The sequence below is a fragment of the Selaginella moellendorffii genome, unplaced genomic scaffold (assembly GCF_000143415.4).
Source record: "Selaginella moellendorffii unplaced genomic scaffold, v1.0 SELMOscaffold_38, whole genome shotgun sequence".
Taxonomy (NCBI): Eukaryota; Viridiplantae; Streptophyta; class Lycopodiopsida; order Selaginellales; family Selaginellaceae; genus Selaginella; species Selaginella moellendorffii.
The window spans coordinates 1,849-15,570 of record NW_003314299.1 but is presented as its reverse complement, the minus strand read 5'-3'; the positions used below and the strand labels follow the sequence as shown (position 1 = coordinate 15,570).

Below are 13,722 nucleotides of genomic sequence, written 5' to 3'. Positions count from 1 at the left end.
TCGCGTTCTTGCTCGGTATTGCCAGATTCTCGTGCGCGCCGGGCAGGTTTGGAAGAATCGCGACGAGTTCCTGTTCTTCGAGGATCTTTAGCTCGAAATCTTGCACCGCTCACAGGTAATATCGATCATTCGACATTCCAATCGCGAAATGTTTGATCTTCTGTCTAGATTTCTGGGGGTAGTCCGCGCGAGATTCTTGCCCCGGCTTCTCTTTGGACGATTCTTGGGAGTATGTCGCTGGTGTGCTTTCCATTCAAGGAGGAGGACGTTGCCGTGGTCGTCCGCAACGTAGAGTGCGCCGCTGCTCACCCGCGAGTCTCCACCGTGCTGTGCGTCGGCTACAGCAAAGGCGAGACGTGGTGCGCCATCGAGGCCAAGAGACCGTCCATCGAGAGCTCCACCGGCAAGCGCATCATCCTCCTCCAGCAGAAGCGCATCGGGGTGTCGCTGCGATCCGGCAAAGGCGATGGAATGAACACGGCGCTGGCCTACTTTCTCGACCACACAGAGCTCAAGCGCATCCATTTCTACGACTCCGACATCGTCTCCTTCTCCGCGGACTGGATCACCAAGGCCGAGCGGCAGGCGGATCTAGACTTCGACGTGGTCCGGCACTACTTCCCCAGATCCAGCACCGACGCTATGATCACTTGGTTTGTAACGAAGATCGGTTTTTGCCTCCTCTGGCCCAAGACGGTGCTGCCATTCATCGAGCAGCCACTGGGCGGAGAGCTCCTACTCACGAGAAAGGCCGCCGAGGCGCTCTACACCGATCACCGAGTTCGCGGCCAGAGTGACTGGGGCATCGACACTCTCTACACTTTCATCATGGTCCAGAAGGGTCTCCACTTGGCCGAGGTCTACATCCCGGAGGGCAAGGTCCACGCCCTCTACTCGGGCCTTCGGGATCTAAGGACCATGCTGGTGGAGTGCTTCTCGGCAATGCAGTCGCTCAAGGACGAGGCGGTGCCGCTCAACGAGGGGACTCACAGGATGGAGTACACCCGGCCGGTGCCCGAGCTTGTGAAGCAAAAGGTTGGCTACGACGTGGAGAAGACGCTCAAGCTCTTGCGGAGCAACTGGACGCAGGGGCAGCGGGATCTCCTCCAGAAGCACTTCGATCCGGCGCTCGCCAAGGGGCTCCTGAATGCCAGCGAGTGGCCGACGTGGGGCTTTGCCGACGAGGAGGCGTGGGTGGCGGCGTACCGGACGCTCTTGGTTCACTTCGAGAAAGGTGACGAGGACTGGGAGGAGCTGCTGTTTAAGATCTGGGTGAGCAGGGTACTCAACCACACCATGAGGCACTCGCTCCGGGGATACGATGCTGCTCTGGATGCTCTGAGGAGCTTGATCTGGGAGACGCAGCACCAGTCTGCGATGCTGTCCAAGAGCGCTGCTGCGAATCATCACATCGTCTCGGGGCATTCAGCGTCGGAGGCTCTGCCGAGAACCGCTGGTCAGCTTCGGGAGAAACGCATGGACGCTGCCTGTGCTGTTTGACAGTGAAAAGAAAGGAAGGTTTCAGGTAGGCACTTGAAGATATGCTCTGTCAAACTAATGCTCTCTTTGTTCTAGGTGCAACACTAGAGGAGAGGAATTCTTTACGGATACTACTAATGGTCTGAGAATTGTTTTTTGTTAACTGCACTTCTGATAGCGTTTGTGCCTAACCGTAAAAACCATAAACATTTCTCGTTAGGGTTTGTTTCATTTGCAGGTAGTCATGCACGAATTGGGAGAGTGAGGTACGCTTGTCTTTTGTTGTGATTCTTTACATCGTTTTTTTTTTGTTCTTTTTTTTTTTTTTGGTTTCCTTTCCCTCCAGGGATGAGATGGTCGCATTTCCAAGGCAGAAGAAATGCTTAAAAATATTTTCTTCTATCGCAGCTACCTTAGTAGCACCATGGCTATCTAGCTTTACAAATGGGAGAGAGTGCATCGGTAGCTGGACTGAACGATGCCGAGGAGGCAGCGGAAAGAGAGCGGCTGTGCGGGAACGATCAGTTTAAGTGCGGGAACTACTGCGCAGCCATCAAGTATTACAACAAGAGCCTCAGCCTTGATCCCGACGTGGCTGCAACGTATGCTAACAGGGCGCTGTGTCATCTTAAGGTTTGGTTTTTAAAGTTGGCATTCCCGGTTTTGACTGATGTTTCTGTTTCAGATGAGGGATTGGAATGCTGCCAAGTCCGACTGCACCGAAGCAATCAAAGTGGACTGTGGCTATGCAAAGGCGTTCTATCGGCGAGCACTGGCATTTGAGGGCCTGGGCGATCTCCGAGGAGCTCTGAAAGATCTGCAGGTTATCCTCGATATACTTGGTGTGGGAACACTTATAAACGGTGAGAGAGTCGAGTGAAGTTTTTTTTGCTTTAAAAAATGTTAAAGAACATTTTAACATTCATCTGGTTTTTGCTTGGATTCTCTCGCAGGTGGCGATCAAGGTGCTACCTGACGACGCCGAGCTCTTGGAGAAGCTCAAGGTGATAAAACGTAAGCTCCGGGTTGCGTTTGTCAAGGAGGTGTCAAAGGAGGAGGCGGAGAACCAGAAGAAGCTGAAGAAGCTGGAGGAGGCGTCCAAGAGTCCACAGCAGCTCCACCTCCTCCATCGGTCGAGGCTCGAGTTTAAAAAGGGGCATCCCTTCGAGCCAAGTGGCGAGGATCATAGCAAAGGCAGTGCGGTGCCACAGCGCGTGAAGAACTTTAGATTCTCCAAAGCCGCCAGCTTGTCAAAGGCAACGATGCTGGAATCGCCACGGTCCTTGGTACGAACGTGAAGAAATAGGAATAGGATTCTTGGGTCTGTTCTATGTGAGACGATTTGACGCAGGCATCTCCTCTGTTGCCATTTGTAACGGAGTTTTTCATAACATGTACACCAAATTACACAATGAAACTTTATTAACCTTTTAAATTAACCAAAATGGTAAATTTATAGCTTGAAATGATTATATTACTAATTCTTAATTTACCTTTATGCATTTTTGCACTACCACCACCACCAGATGAAGATATATTTCCTGATCATCCTATGACATTGTACTCAGATAATCCTAAATTATCTAGAAAACAGTTTGTATCTTTAATAGAAAACATAGATGAAACTATTACTCCTCTAAAAACAGCAAAAATTCTGGGTTCATTTGCCATTAGGACCTTTTTCAATGGCACCTAATATATTATGCAGTCTCAAGCCATTACAAGTTGCATTTGATGGACTTCAAGGTTATAATGCTTTTGTACAAATTAGGAATTATATTTATAAGACTGCATTTGCTAAAGGTAAAGACCTTTACTACATTTACTCCCGGTGAATGGTATAACATGGTGTTTGCTTATGTGTCATGGCAATCTGAACAACAGCCACATCTGTGACTAAGGCTTCTATGCTGATGCCATGGTGATGCCCTAGGGAAAGTGGGGATCTTGATTATTTTTTAATTCAGTTTATTAAATTTATATTAATTATTGAATTAAGACTAGTCAATATTTTATTCAACGGACTAAAACAATACAGTTACACGAAAAGAAAACTTTACAGGGAGCTGCTCAAACATAGTCAATGTTTGACTATGTTGACTTTATTTGACGTTGGTCACAATTGTGACTACGGTAAGGAGTATTTAGGTGTACCATCCGGGCGGAGCAACCCAAAGTGCCTCTCAATTTCTTCGCCTCCTTTCTGATTTTCATCATACAGAGCGAAGATGTTGGCTATGAGCGGGCCTGAAACGCGAGGAGTTCCATTCCCACTGTTGATCTTGTTGATGAGACCGGAGAGGTACGCTTGAGCATTCTCAGTTGTGGCGCCGTCTCCTCCACTGCTTGGCCAGCCACTTTCTCCGATTGCGATTTTAACATTTCCATGGCCGGATTTCTCCATTGCCGCGTACACAGTGTCCACGATCGCATCCAGCAGGTTGTTGTAGTTGTACTGGCCATCCGATACCACGGTTTGGCGGCTTTGGAACAAGGCGTAGCTCAGCGGGATGGATTGGTCGTTTTTCCACGAGAAGTAGGGGTACACGTTCACCATGAATGGGGAGTCTGTGCTCGAGAGGAAGTCCAGCAGAGATCCGAGTATGGAGCTGTAGTCACCTCGGAAGCTGCCTTTGGATGGAGGGAAACTGCCGTCCGCGAGGAAGTTGAGCGCAAGTGGGGTTGTAACCTTGATGTTTCGGAAGTTACTCGCATCCAGAGCGCTCCTGATGTTTCTCATTGCTGGAACCAGATCGTTTCGTGAAGGAGACAGTACTTCATTACCAACAGCGACAAACTCTATATTTGTGGAGGATGCAACTGGAGCGATGTGGTCTTTCACCCAGTTGGCGGCAGCCTGACTACTGCTCGCGATGCTGGAGATTTCATTATTCGTTACAGACACCAGCATCTTCAATTTTGAGCCCGCAAACGCGCGTATGACATCCACGTTCGCTTCAAATATCTTCACTCGGTCGATGTTTATTGGAAGGGACTTAATGAGCTCCACAGTCCGAGATATTGAAGGTAAGTTGTTCCCAGAAAAACCAAGATTGACACCAATTGCAGCTGCATACAACAATTCAAACCTTGAGGAACAACATGCAAACCCAGACCTCTACGAATTTACCCACCGCTATCAAGAAATGCGCTTGAGGCCAGCAACAAAATCTGCAAAGTAGTGCAGATGAGCACCCGCGCGCTCGCCATTTCGATGCGAATTGCTGAATCACAAGTTCATACAGTTGTTTTTTATACAGTCTGTGTGCATAGCTAGGCCGTGTCGTGCACGTTCTTGACGCCGGGCTCTTGTCATCGGAGGCTTGTGAAGCGACTTTGACAAATGTGAGAGAACAATTCACTTTTGTCTCCAACGGCGTTCACGTCCTTGACTAGGCTGAGCAGAATTGACTACAAAGTCAGCAAGAGTCACGAGAGAGCGCAAAATGAAAACCTCTAGAGAAAGCATTAGGTCACCAATATGCACAATGAATGGACTTGGAAGGTGCTCTTGCAAGTGATCACTTCCACCCCAAAGATCCCACTTGTGATTGTAACTCTATGGACAATTTAGTTGTTCAGGTTTGTAGACAATGACAAGGTGGGTTGAGTGTTAGTTGCAACAAGGGATTCAGATCCTCTTCATATTCTGGCATACAGATCTAGCCAAGTAGCTTCTCATGACGTCTAGGTGACCTAAGTTTTGTAATAAATAAACATGTTTAAGGAAATAATAAGAATATTACAGCAATATTTAATTTCTACCTACAATTATTTTATATGATTTTTTTTCGTTTGGAAATATATTATCAGTTTTATGAATCCAGAAACACAAACCTGACAGAACTAGATTTATTAATTACTGTATCTCAACTTTATGATGATGCATGTGGTTACTGAATTGAAATTGATGGAAGTGGAATTGAGGGAATGGGGATTGACGGAATTGGAACGAAACCGAAACCGAGGAATTGGAACTGAGGGGAGTGGACCTGAAGGCAACGGGACTGACATCTAGGCAGGCGCCACCGACGGCTGAGATGCGGGCGCCACCGACGGCTGAGATGCGGGTGCCACTGACGGCGGAGATGCGGGTACCACTGACGGCCGAGATGCAGGTGCTACTGACGGTTGAGATGCGGGTGCCACTGACGGCTGAGATGCGTGGTGGCGGGCACGCATTTGGTGCGTACTCAAATGTGGGACATCAGAATTCTTCCACTGGCGCTTGCACTTTTAGCGCAGTTGCTCAACGGCTGTCCGGACGGAACGTAATCGGAATTGAGCAACCCCCGAGCTCCCTTCGTGTGATAAAGTCGTTGTCCACCCGCACACCGCAGCTATTTTCAATGTTCACACTCGCGCTCACGAACTCGTCAATGTCATACTCGCCATTGAATCTGGTGCGGTCGGTGTCGCTGTCAAATGGGCATTCCAGCCTCACTCTTACATCTGTAAGCCACAAGATCGCAAAAGTTTTAAAGACGTGATAGAGAAGCGTACATTTTTAGAATGACAGTATAAAATAGAAAATCAAAAATAATTTTTAACTTACTGTTGATTGGAGTTTGAGTGGTCGATCCACAGCCTTGAGGTCGACAGATTACACGACCGAGCGCCACAACTTGGATTATTGGAGATAAGTTATGAATTGTGGTACTAAGCCTGCACTCGACATTGGAAATTGATAGCAGTAAGGCACACAATATGAAAAATCCCAGCTTAAGGTTCATCATAGCGCGAGCCCAAATTGATGCAGAAATGAAATGAACTGGGCTGCTCGCTCACTTCAATGAACTTTACTTAAACATGCAAATTCGGCCAATATGAAAAGGCTGGAGATTGGATCTCATGTCCGAAAGTCAAGAAACCGGACTGAAACCTTTTCAACGTTTATGGTTTAACCAACTTATTAACGCGTGAAAAAAAGAAAAAGTAAAAAAAAAAGCATCTGCATTTTGGCGTGATTGGGTATACAAAAAATGGGTACTACAGTGTCCGAGTCCAAGGAAAGTGGCGATCGGGAGGGACTAGCTGCTCAAGCCGAAAACGGAGCCTGCTCTGAGCAAAGAATCCAGCGTCAACGTCATCCTCCGAATGGATCTCCTCCGAATTCCAAGAAGCTGGCATCTCGGCTCGCGCGCTACACCAAGAAGCCGACTGTGACCTCGAGAGAGTAACGTTGATCTTACCCGGTGAGCTAGCCTCGTTACGAAGTCCACCAGCTCGGCTTGAATCGTCTTGTTTGTAATTGCAGTGGTTTTTGGACAGGAGCCGCAGGAAGCCGTTGTTCTGCTTGCATCTGTACAAAGAAGTTGTTCTTGTATAGACTGTGAATCATTTCAAATGCTGCTGGGCACTGGCACAAAGAATCAAATCATGCTAGGAAAACGAAAAACGAAAATCGAACCAGAGGACCAAAAAAAATGCGATCGAGGTTGACTACCCTTTCTGTCTGTAACGTTTTTTGATAAATAGAGGTAGAACGGAGGCAATGGAGACCAGCTGAACCAGCCTCCAGAACAGATTCCACAAGCCCCAGGAACAGGTGAACCATCCTGCAGGGAGGGAGATGATCGATCAGTGTAATGCAGCAGTGGAATGGAAATGTACATTACCCGCAGCCATGATCATTCCGCAGATGCTGAAAAACGTTACAGCCGAGATTGTAATACCAGCCACCCACAGGGCTCCAACGTAGATAGCCGTGAGAGACGTGAAGAATGTCGCCATGAGAAATCCAACCACTGAAATTGAGAGAACGAGGCTCAGCATGACTTCATTGACAGTAGTGGAGAGAAAGAGCACAGCAAATGTGGCCAGCGCTGCCAATGCGGCTACTCCAGCCACTCCGATCTACAAGATTTGAAGCCAAAATGAGCATGCAAACAGAGAAACTCCAAACTTACAGTGCCAAGAAGAGCAACCTTCAGAGGCCCACTCCTGTGAATCCAGTTGCCCAGATCTGAAACGGCTGCTTTGGCAGCGAGCTGCGCCTAGGACCTCTCTCATACGCCAAAGCTCTCATCTTCTACATCGCCCCTGCCTCGTCCCGGACACAAGCTCCGCCATGTACTCCCGCGTCATCTTCATGAAGCTTCTTCCATCTTCATCCACTTCTTTCCTGCTGCTGTAGTTTCTAAGTACCTTGCAGACCTTGCTAATTTTCCCTATTACAGAACAAGGTTAAGGCTGGAAAAAAAAGGACAGTAGAGTACTTGCATAAGCTGAAACTCTCCCATAGGCTTTCCGAATTGTTCCCTCTGCCGAACATATGGAAGTACACTATCCATGCAAGCCTGCACCAGGCCCACGGGACCAGCTGCGAGTACCAGCCTTTATAGATCCAGTCCGGACATCATCACATAAACACCTGCAGCGGCAAAAGAAATAAATTCACCACCACCACCAACAATTACCTGTTTACCTTTGCCTTCCTGGCCAAAAATATGTCCTCGGGGAACGAAACAGTTTTCAAACACCAATTCGCACCTAGCAAAGACCATTCAAGCAGATAATTTTTGAAGGTTGATAAATGCTTTGACAGCATATGTATCACTTCCACGCATTCCAAGCTTATCTAGCTTCTGAGCTGTGCTGAAGCTGTAGATGACTCCACATCAAGTTTCGGGTAAGTTAAGCAACAGTAAAAAATTACCCTTGCTCAATAATAAACGCGGTGATTCCATGTGCTCCAGCACTCAGGTCAGTTTTCGCGTACACTATCTGCTCAACTTGGGTCAGATACGTAAAGAGATGAAAAGTCCACAGACCAAAGTATTAGCAACAGGTCCATTGGTGCACCACATTTTGTTTCCGTTCAAGATGTATCCCTCATCCACGCGTACAGCCTTGCATTTCATGCTGACCACATCAGACCCCGCTGCAAGAAAAATGACGAAAAAGCGTAAATCTCCAAAATATGAAAACGCAACAAACGGACAATTTGGTTCGCTCATCACGGGGGCCCCCACATGGTCTCCGCTTATCAACTTCAGGTCATGGAGGAGTTAGAATCTCTGTGCAACCTCAATTTCAAAGCTACATTGGTAAATATTTTTCCTTCTGAGTTTCGTTACCGTTCCTTACCTGGTTATGGAAATCATGAGCCTACAGCGATCTGAACTAGTGCTTACCAGCTGGTTGATGCAAAGATTGGAATGAGCTCCGTATGAGAGACCAACGGATCCAGAAGCGCGACTAATTTCCTCCATTGCCAAACAGTGGTACAGATAGCCGAGCCCAAGTCCCCCATATTTTTCTGGTAGTCCATGAGATCTGAACAGAAGAAAAAACGTATAGCAAGGAACTTACCAGGAGCCGTGATGCCGTGCAAATTGAAGTCGCCCATCAGTTTCCAGAGATTCACATTCTGCAAGATGGAGCTTAGATGATCAAATAGGGTGATGCAATTATTCAAACGACCTTCGGGAATGAATTTGTGACGTCGATATTGGCAGCATGAGGAGCAATAGTGTCTGTGGCAAATTGCTGCACGCTTTGCTTGAACTGTAATCAGTAAATTGATCAATCAATTTATACTTGATGACAACAGAATCTATATCGTCCAAAGCAGCGCCCGAGGACCTGTAGCTGCTTCCATGCTGTAGGAAAGCAGGGATCAGATGAATTTGGAAATAAAAAAGACCTAGATAGAGCTACTGAACCTCCAAAGCGGCTGTTCCGAATGTGCGAGAACTATTGATTACTTTCCTCGCAAGTCGACCCGCTGCGCCAAAGAGCCCTCCCATAGCAGCTGCTCTTCCAGCTGAGTCTCAATACCAACACGTAAGCAGCAGAACATTCCATGCATTCAATCCCATCGCAATCGCAATCAATGGACGGACAAGATGTAGCCTCTGGTTCCACGCGCATATCGCAACGTTTATTTCCCCGCACCTCACTACACTGCAACTATACTAGAGTCACTAGACTATATGCTAAACTTAGCTGCTTCTTAACGGCTGTACTCGTTCATGTCATTTCCCTGATCCGCAACTGACGAATCCAAGCATTCTTCCGCGCTCAACGGTGGTAGCTGTCTGACTTTCCTCTTCAAGTTATGCTCGTGCCAATCGCTCTTGTAGTGCTCCCTGAACTCCTGTGCATCTCCAATCACCACATTGCATGTCAGGCATCTCTTCCCAGAACTGGTTGGAGCGGTTGTCTCTTTTTTTGAAGGTGCAATTTCTGTATTCTTGAAATTCCCTGTACGGTATCCGTCTGACCTTGTTTCCTCTCCTTCTCCATCCTCATCGTCATCTTTATGCACCACCATAGAGAGTACATCAAGCTTTCCACCACACTCCCTTATCAAGGAATCACATGCCCAAAAATAACCAGGCTCCACTCGACAGATCTGCAGTAAGGTACAGGTTTCGAAATATTCAAGTAACTATCAAGTAGACACAGTTAGCAACTTCTTCGCCTTCTACTTTGTGTGTTAGGCATTAACTTTGACCACATGGTCAACGTCGGTCAAAGGGAGGCTCAAGGGTAAAAGACTTAAAATGCCTTAGGGCTCAGAGCTTTTGAGGTAGTTTGGGGGTGGTTAAGTGGTGAGGATAGTGTAGTATAGTTTAGGGAGATTAGTTCTCTATCTTTTTTTGCACTGGATCATAACATTGGTATCAGAGGAGTTGGTTATGATTAGTCGACCAAGTTGAATGTTAGAATCCTATTATCGATGGTGATGCCGAAAATGGTGTTGATGGAGTTGAGGAGATTTGGACCATTCAAGATGTTATTCATGATTGAAATCAATAAGAGATGCAAGGCATGATGGATATCATGCATGAGCGTGTTGAGGCACTTGAGGTTGGATGTGATAGCACTCCAAGTAAGCCTTTTTTGGTAGATTGATTCAAAATTCCAACCTTTTCTGTTGATGGTGGTGTGAATGAGTGTCTCACTTGGCTAGCTAATGTGAAAATGTTCTTGGCTGTTAGGGAAACTCTAGATGCAAAGGCTTTAGTGGTTATTCTAATGGTTTTATGTGATGTGGGTCTTCAATGGTGGAATTAACTTGAGGAGTCTCATGTTGTAGATAAGAAACCATCAATGTCTACCATGGATGAGTTTAAAGCTACTTTCCATTTATGTTTTGCCTCTCACTACGATGTGAAGAATGCTTGCACAAAATTTCGACATTTCCAGCAAGGGAAAATGACGCTCGGGGATTATATTGAGAAGCTAGCTGTGTTTCAATGAAGGATCTAAATCAAAACAAGTCCTACTTCATTGATGACCTTCATAGTGAGAGCATGTGACAACACTTGCGTCATTCTCAGCTTACAAAGAGTTTGGAGGAGCTCTTTGATGTGGCTTATTGACTTGACAATGACAAGCACAAGTCTCGCAAGTGTTCATGGAGTCCTTCTACCGAGAATCATTATGATGATCGCTATGGACACAAGGATGGGAACAAGCACAACAAGTTGAAGTCTGTGGTGGTTACTTTGGATGCAAAGGGGTCAAAGAAGCAGAAGTTCTTTGTGAAAATTTATAGACAGTTGCGGTGAGTTTGGACACTATAAGGCTGATTGTCCATAGTTGAAGAACAAATAGCAAAGCAAAAAGATTAGCCAATCTTTTATTAACAGTAAGTTAGATATTAAAAAGTTGCAAACTCTACAACAAGGATGACAGGGATGACCATTCAGGTCGGAGGAAGAGGCTTTTGATCATTGCTCATCAACTCAACTGTATGTGGAACAAAATGGAGCTTGAGGATACTCGTGAATCAGCTTTAATGCTGGAAGCATGTTTTGTGGCAATCTAGTGTGGATTTTGTTGGATAGTGGGAGCGATAACAACTTTGTTTTAGCAAAGTTTATTGCAGAGCATGGCCTGGTGACACGAGGAGTTTTTCCATACACGGTGGAAAGTGCAACTACTTCTATTCAACATTTTGATGTTTGTGTAGAGGGGCTGGAATTGTTGGTTGGCAAAACCACACTTGTGGAGACTTTTTATCTCATGGATATCCATTGTGTGGATCTTATTTTTAGGATGCCATAGTTGGTGAAGGTGGATCCAGAGATAAAGTGGAGTATTAAGTGTGTCTTGTTGAAATATGGTGGTGTTAAAGATGTGTGGTTTGGAGAGGGAGTTCAACCTCCAATTGTTATGCTATTTGCTATATCTTTGAAGCGAGTTTGTTGTAATGAAAAAGCACTTTCAAGTTACTTGCTATTTGTTCGTGATTTAGGGGACCAAGGCACGTGTGGAGGAGAAGTGTACTCGATGAGCTTTCTAATATTTTTCCATATGAACTTCCTCATGGGTTGCTTCCATTATAAGATGTGGAGCATGGGATTACATTGGAGCCAGGGACACGGCTAATTTACTGGCATCTATTTCGGTTAAGTTATGTGGAGGAGCAAGATCTTTAATGATAAATCAAGGAGTTACTTAAATTTGGATTTATTTAACTAAGTAAATTTTCATTTGGTGCTCCGGTTTTGCTTGTGAAGAAGGACGGTTGTATCAACCAAAAACCCAAGTTCAAGGGACTCCGACTTTGAACCCAAGGCTGCATTAGAGCCATAGATTAAATCATGCATAACATATAGTATATGCTAGCAGTTAGAACCGCTAACCTTTCAAAAGGGGGAATCCAAATTGTGGATCCCTATTTCCATTCCATCATTTTTCTTATCAATACATAGCATTCTTTTACTCGTGCCTCTTCTCAGCCCTTGGAGATCGGGCCCTTTTCTCTTTTGTTTTCTTACTAACAATAGATTTCCAGTGAAGAGGAGTTTTCACACCTCTTCATTTGGCAACCACGGCTTTTGAATTCCCCTTCAGGTTCACAAATTCTTCCGTTCTTTCTCTATTCTTTGTGCACAGATAGCAAGAACGATCAAGCAATCTACCCAACTCGCCAAAATTCGCTACCCAATTCGCCACCCAATTCGCCCAAATTCAACAAGCAAATGCCACCACCAACATGGATCAACGGCATCCAAGCGGTTGCCGCCCAATACAGTAGAGGCAGACGCTTTCCAGAGGAGATCTTTGAAGAATCTGCAAGCTCTCTCTCAAGATCTCCTAGTCCAATCACTAACGAAGACCACCAACAGCCCTCTTTGACAAGAAACTTCAATCTACCAGCACCTTCATCAGCGGACGCCCTCAGCAGCTTCATTGGCGAACTCCATCTCCGAGCACAAGACCACCCACTCTAAGCTCGAGACCTCAACTAGCACGCTCGACACAAACCGACACCACTGCCGAAACGAACCCATCTTCTGTGCAGTTGTCGACCCAGCAATCCTAGCACTCCGACACAATTCCAATTTCTGCACCCATTCCAAATACCGAAGCACATCCTCAGAACCTACACCAACAACGAACCCATCACTCTGTTACCCGGTATCGGAGAACTTGTCGAGGGACAACTTGACAACGCACCACCAATTTTTCGACAACCCCTCCAACAGAGTCAGCAGCTCAGCACCAAAACAACAGTCCAAACTCGGTTCGAAATCAACACGTTCGCTGCAACAACTCTTGCCAATCATGCCATTGCCAATCCGGACTTGAACAACTCGATGGCATTATCAACGACATTATCGATGAAATCATTCCAGACAAACCTGAATATCCGAAACTCTTCATCGAACTCCATCTCGGCACCAGCCAAGTGGAAGACCAGTCTGCATACTGCACTAGCACACTCAACCCAACACAACTCAGCTGAACACAACCCAACCCAACACGCACCACTGTCAATATTTGCACTGAAAAGAAAGAACAAGCTCACAACGACTTTATCGACAATTGGCCCACCGACAGTCTTCCCGAAGTTCTGCCCGAACTGCATGATTGACTGCAGACACGAATCTGACACCGACAACCAGTAGAAGAATGCATGTATCCAAAACCACGAAGAACATCCAGCAAGTCAGAAGAGGACCGACAACGGCTTATCCGACGTTTAGATAGAGATTTGAAGAATTTAGAAACAAAGAGAAAGAAAGACCAAGAGAAGTTGAATCAAATTGTTACACCCTCCAAGAGAGAGAATTACATCCGACACGAATTATTACCACGAGCTAACTTCAACGAACCAGTATCGGACATCTGCGAAGAATATGACGACTACACAACACCACCGGACACACCATCAGCAGTACCCTCGATGGCACCCACTGAAGTGCCTGAGCCTGAATCAACACCTTTGACAGCACCCACCGAAGTGCCTGAGCCTGAATCAACACCTTCGACAGCACCCAC

General features: G+C 46.2%; 4 protein-coding genes and 1 pseudogene across 4 annotated transcripts; 2 read left to right on the top strand and 3 right to left on the bottom strand.

The window, feature by feature from the left end:
• The first annotated feature begins 231 nt into the window (after positions 1-231).
• On the top strand, positions 232-2,918 carry LOC9658694 (mannosylglycerate synthase). The gene is made up of 5 exons (XM_002978699.2): positions 232-1,525; positions 1,576-1,745; positions 1,826-2,112; positions 2,165-2,342; positions 2,433-2,918. The coding sequence occupies exon 1, from the start codon at positions 232-234 to the stop codon at positions 1,498-1,500; it is 1,269 nt and encodes a 422-aa protein (XP_002978745.1). The 3' UTR covers positions 1,501-1,525; positions 1,576-1,745; positions 1,826-2,112; positions 2,165-2,342; positions 2,433-2,918.
• On the top strand, positions 1,924-2,905 carry LOC9653853 (mitochondrial import receptor subunit TOM34). The gene is made up of 4 exons (XM_002978698.2): positions 1,924-2,112; positions 2,165-2,302; positions 2,433-2,522; positions 2,831-2,905. Exons 1-4 carry the CDS (start codon positions 1,924-1,926, stop codon positions 2,903-2,905), a joined length of 492 nt encoding a protein of 163 aa, XP_002978744.2.
• Positions 2,919-3,445: 527 nt separating the features above from the next.
• Positions 3,446-4,694, bottom strand: LOC9659252 (glucan endo-1,3-beta-glucosidase). The gene is made up of 2 exons (XM_024683753.1): positions 4,614-4,694; positions 3,446-4,548 (listed from the first exon to the last, which is right to left on the bottom strand). Exons 1-2 carry the CDS (start codon positions 4,687-4,689, stop codon positions 3,608-3,610), a joined length of 1,017 nt encoding a protein of 338 aa, XP_024539521.1. The 5' UTR covers positions 4,690-4,694; the 3' UTR covers positions 3,446-3,607.
• A 2,130-nt stretch (positions 4,695-6,824) lies between these two features.
• LOC112349398 lies at positions 6,825-9,230 on the bottom strand (annotated as a pseudogene).
• Positions 9,231-9,436: 206 nt separating this feature from the next.
• Positions 9,437-12,448, bottom strand: LOC112349327 (ankyrin repeat and zinc finger domain-containing protein 1-like). The gene is made up of 2 exons (XM_024683601.1): positions 12,365-12,448; positions 9,437-9,838 (listed from the first exon to the last, which is right to left on the bottom strand). Exons 1-2 carry the CDS (start codon positions 12,446-12,448, stop codon positions 9,437-9,439), a joined length of 486 nt encoding a protein of 161 aa, XP_024539369.1.
• Positions 12,449-13,722: the final 1,274 nt, after the last annotated feature.

What these genes read in the sequence shown, in the direction of transcription:
- LOC9653853 (XM_002978698.2), top strand. Translation starts at nt 1,924, where the DNA reads ATGGGAGAGAGTGCATCGGTAGCTGGACTGAACGATGCCGAGGAGGCA. An exon ending in GAGCTCTGAAAGATCTGCAG is followed by an intron (nt 2,303 to 2,432) that starts GTTATCCTCGAT and finishes ATTCTCTCGCAG; the next exon opens with GTGGCGATCAAGGTGCTACC. An exon ending in GGGTTGCGTTTGTCAAGGAG is followed by an intron (nt 2,523 to 2,830) that starts GTGTCAAAGGAG and finishes GATTTGACGCAG; the next exon opens with GCATCTCCTCTGTTGCCATT.
- LOC9659252 (XM_024683753.1), bottom strand. Translation starts at nt 4,689, where the DNA reads ATGGCGAGCGCGCGGGTGCTCATCTGCACTACTTTGCAGATTTTGTTG. An exon ending in AAGCGCATTTCTTGATAGCG is followed by an intron (nt 4,549 to 4,613) that starts GTGGGTAAATTC and finishes TGTTGTATGCAG; the next exon opens with CTGCAATTGGTGTCAATCTT.
- LOC9658694 (XM_002978699.2), top strand. Translation starts at nt 232, where the DNA reads ATGTCGCTGGTGTGCTTTCCATTCAAGGAGGAGGACGTTGCCGTGGTC.
- LOC112349327 (XM_024683601.1), bottom strand. Translation starts at nt 12,448, where the DNA reads ATGCCGTTGATCCATGTTGGTGGTGGCATTTGCTTGTTGAATTTGGGC. An exon ending in TGGGTAGCGAATTTTGGCGA is followed by an intron (nt 9,839 to 12,364) that starts GTTGGGTAGATT and finishes ACCTTACTGCAG; the next exon opens with ATCTGTCGAGTGGAGCCTGG.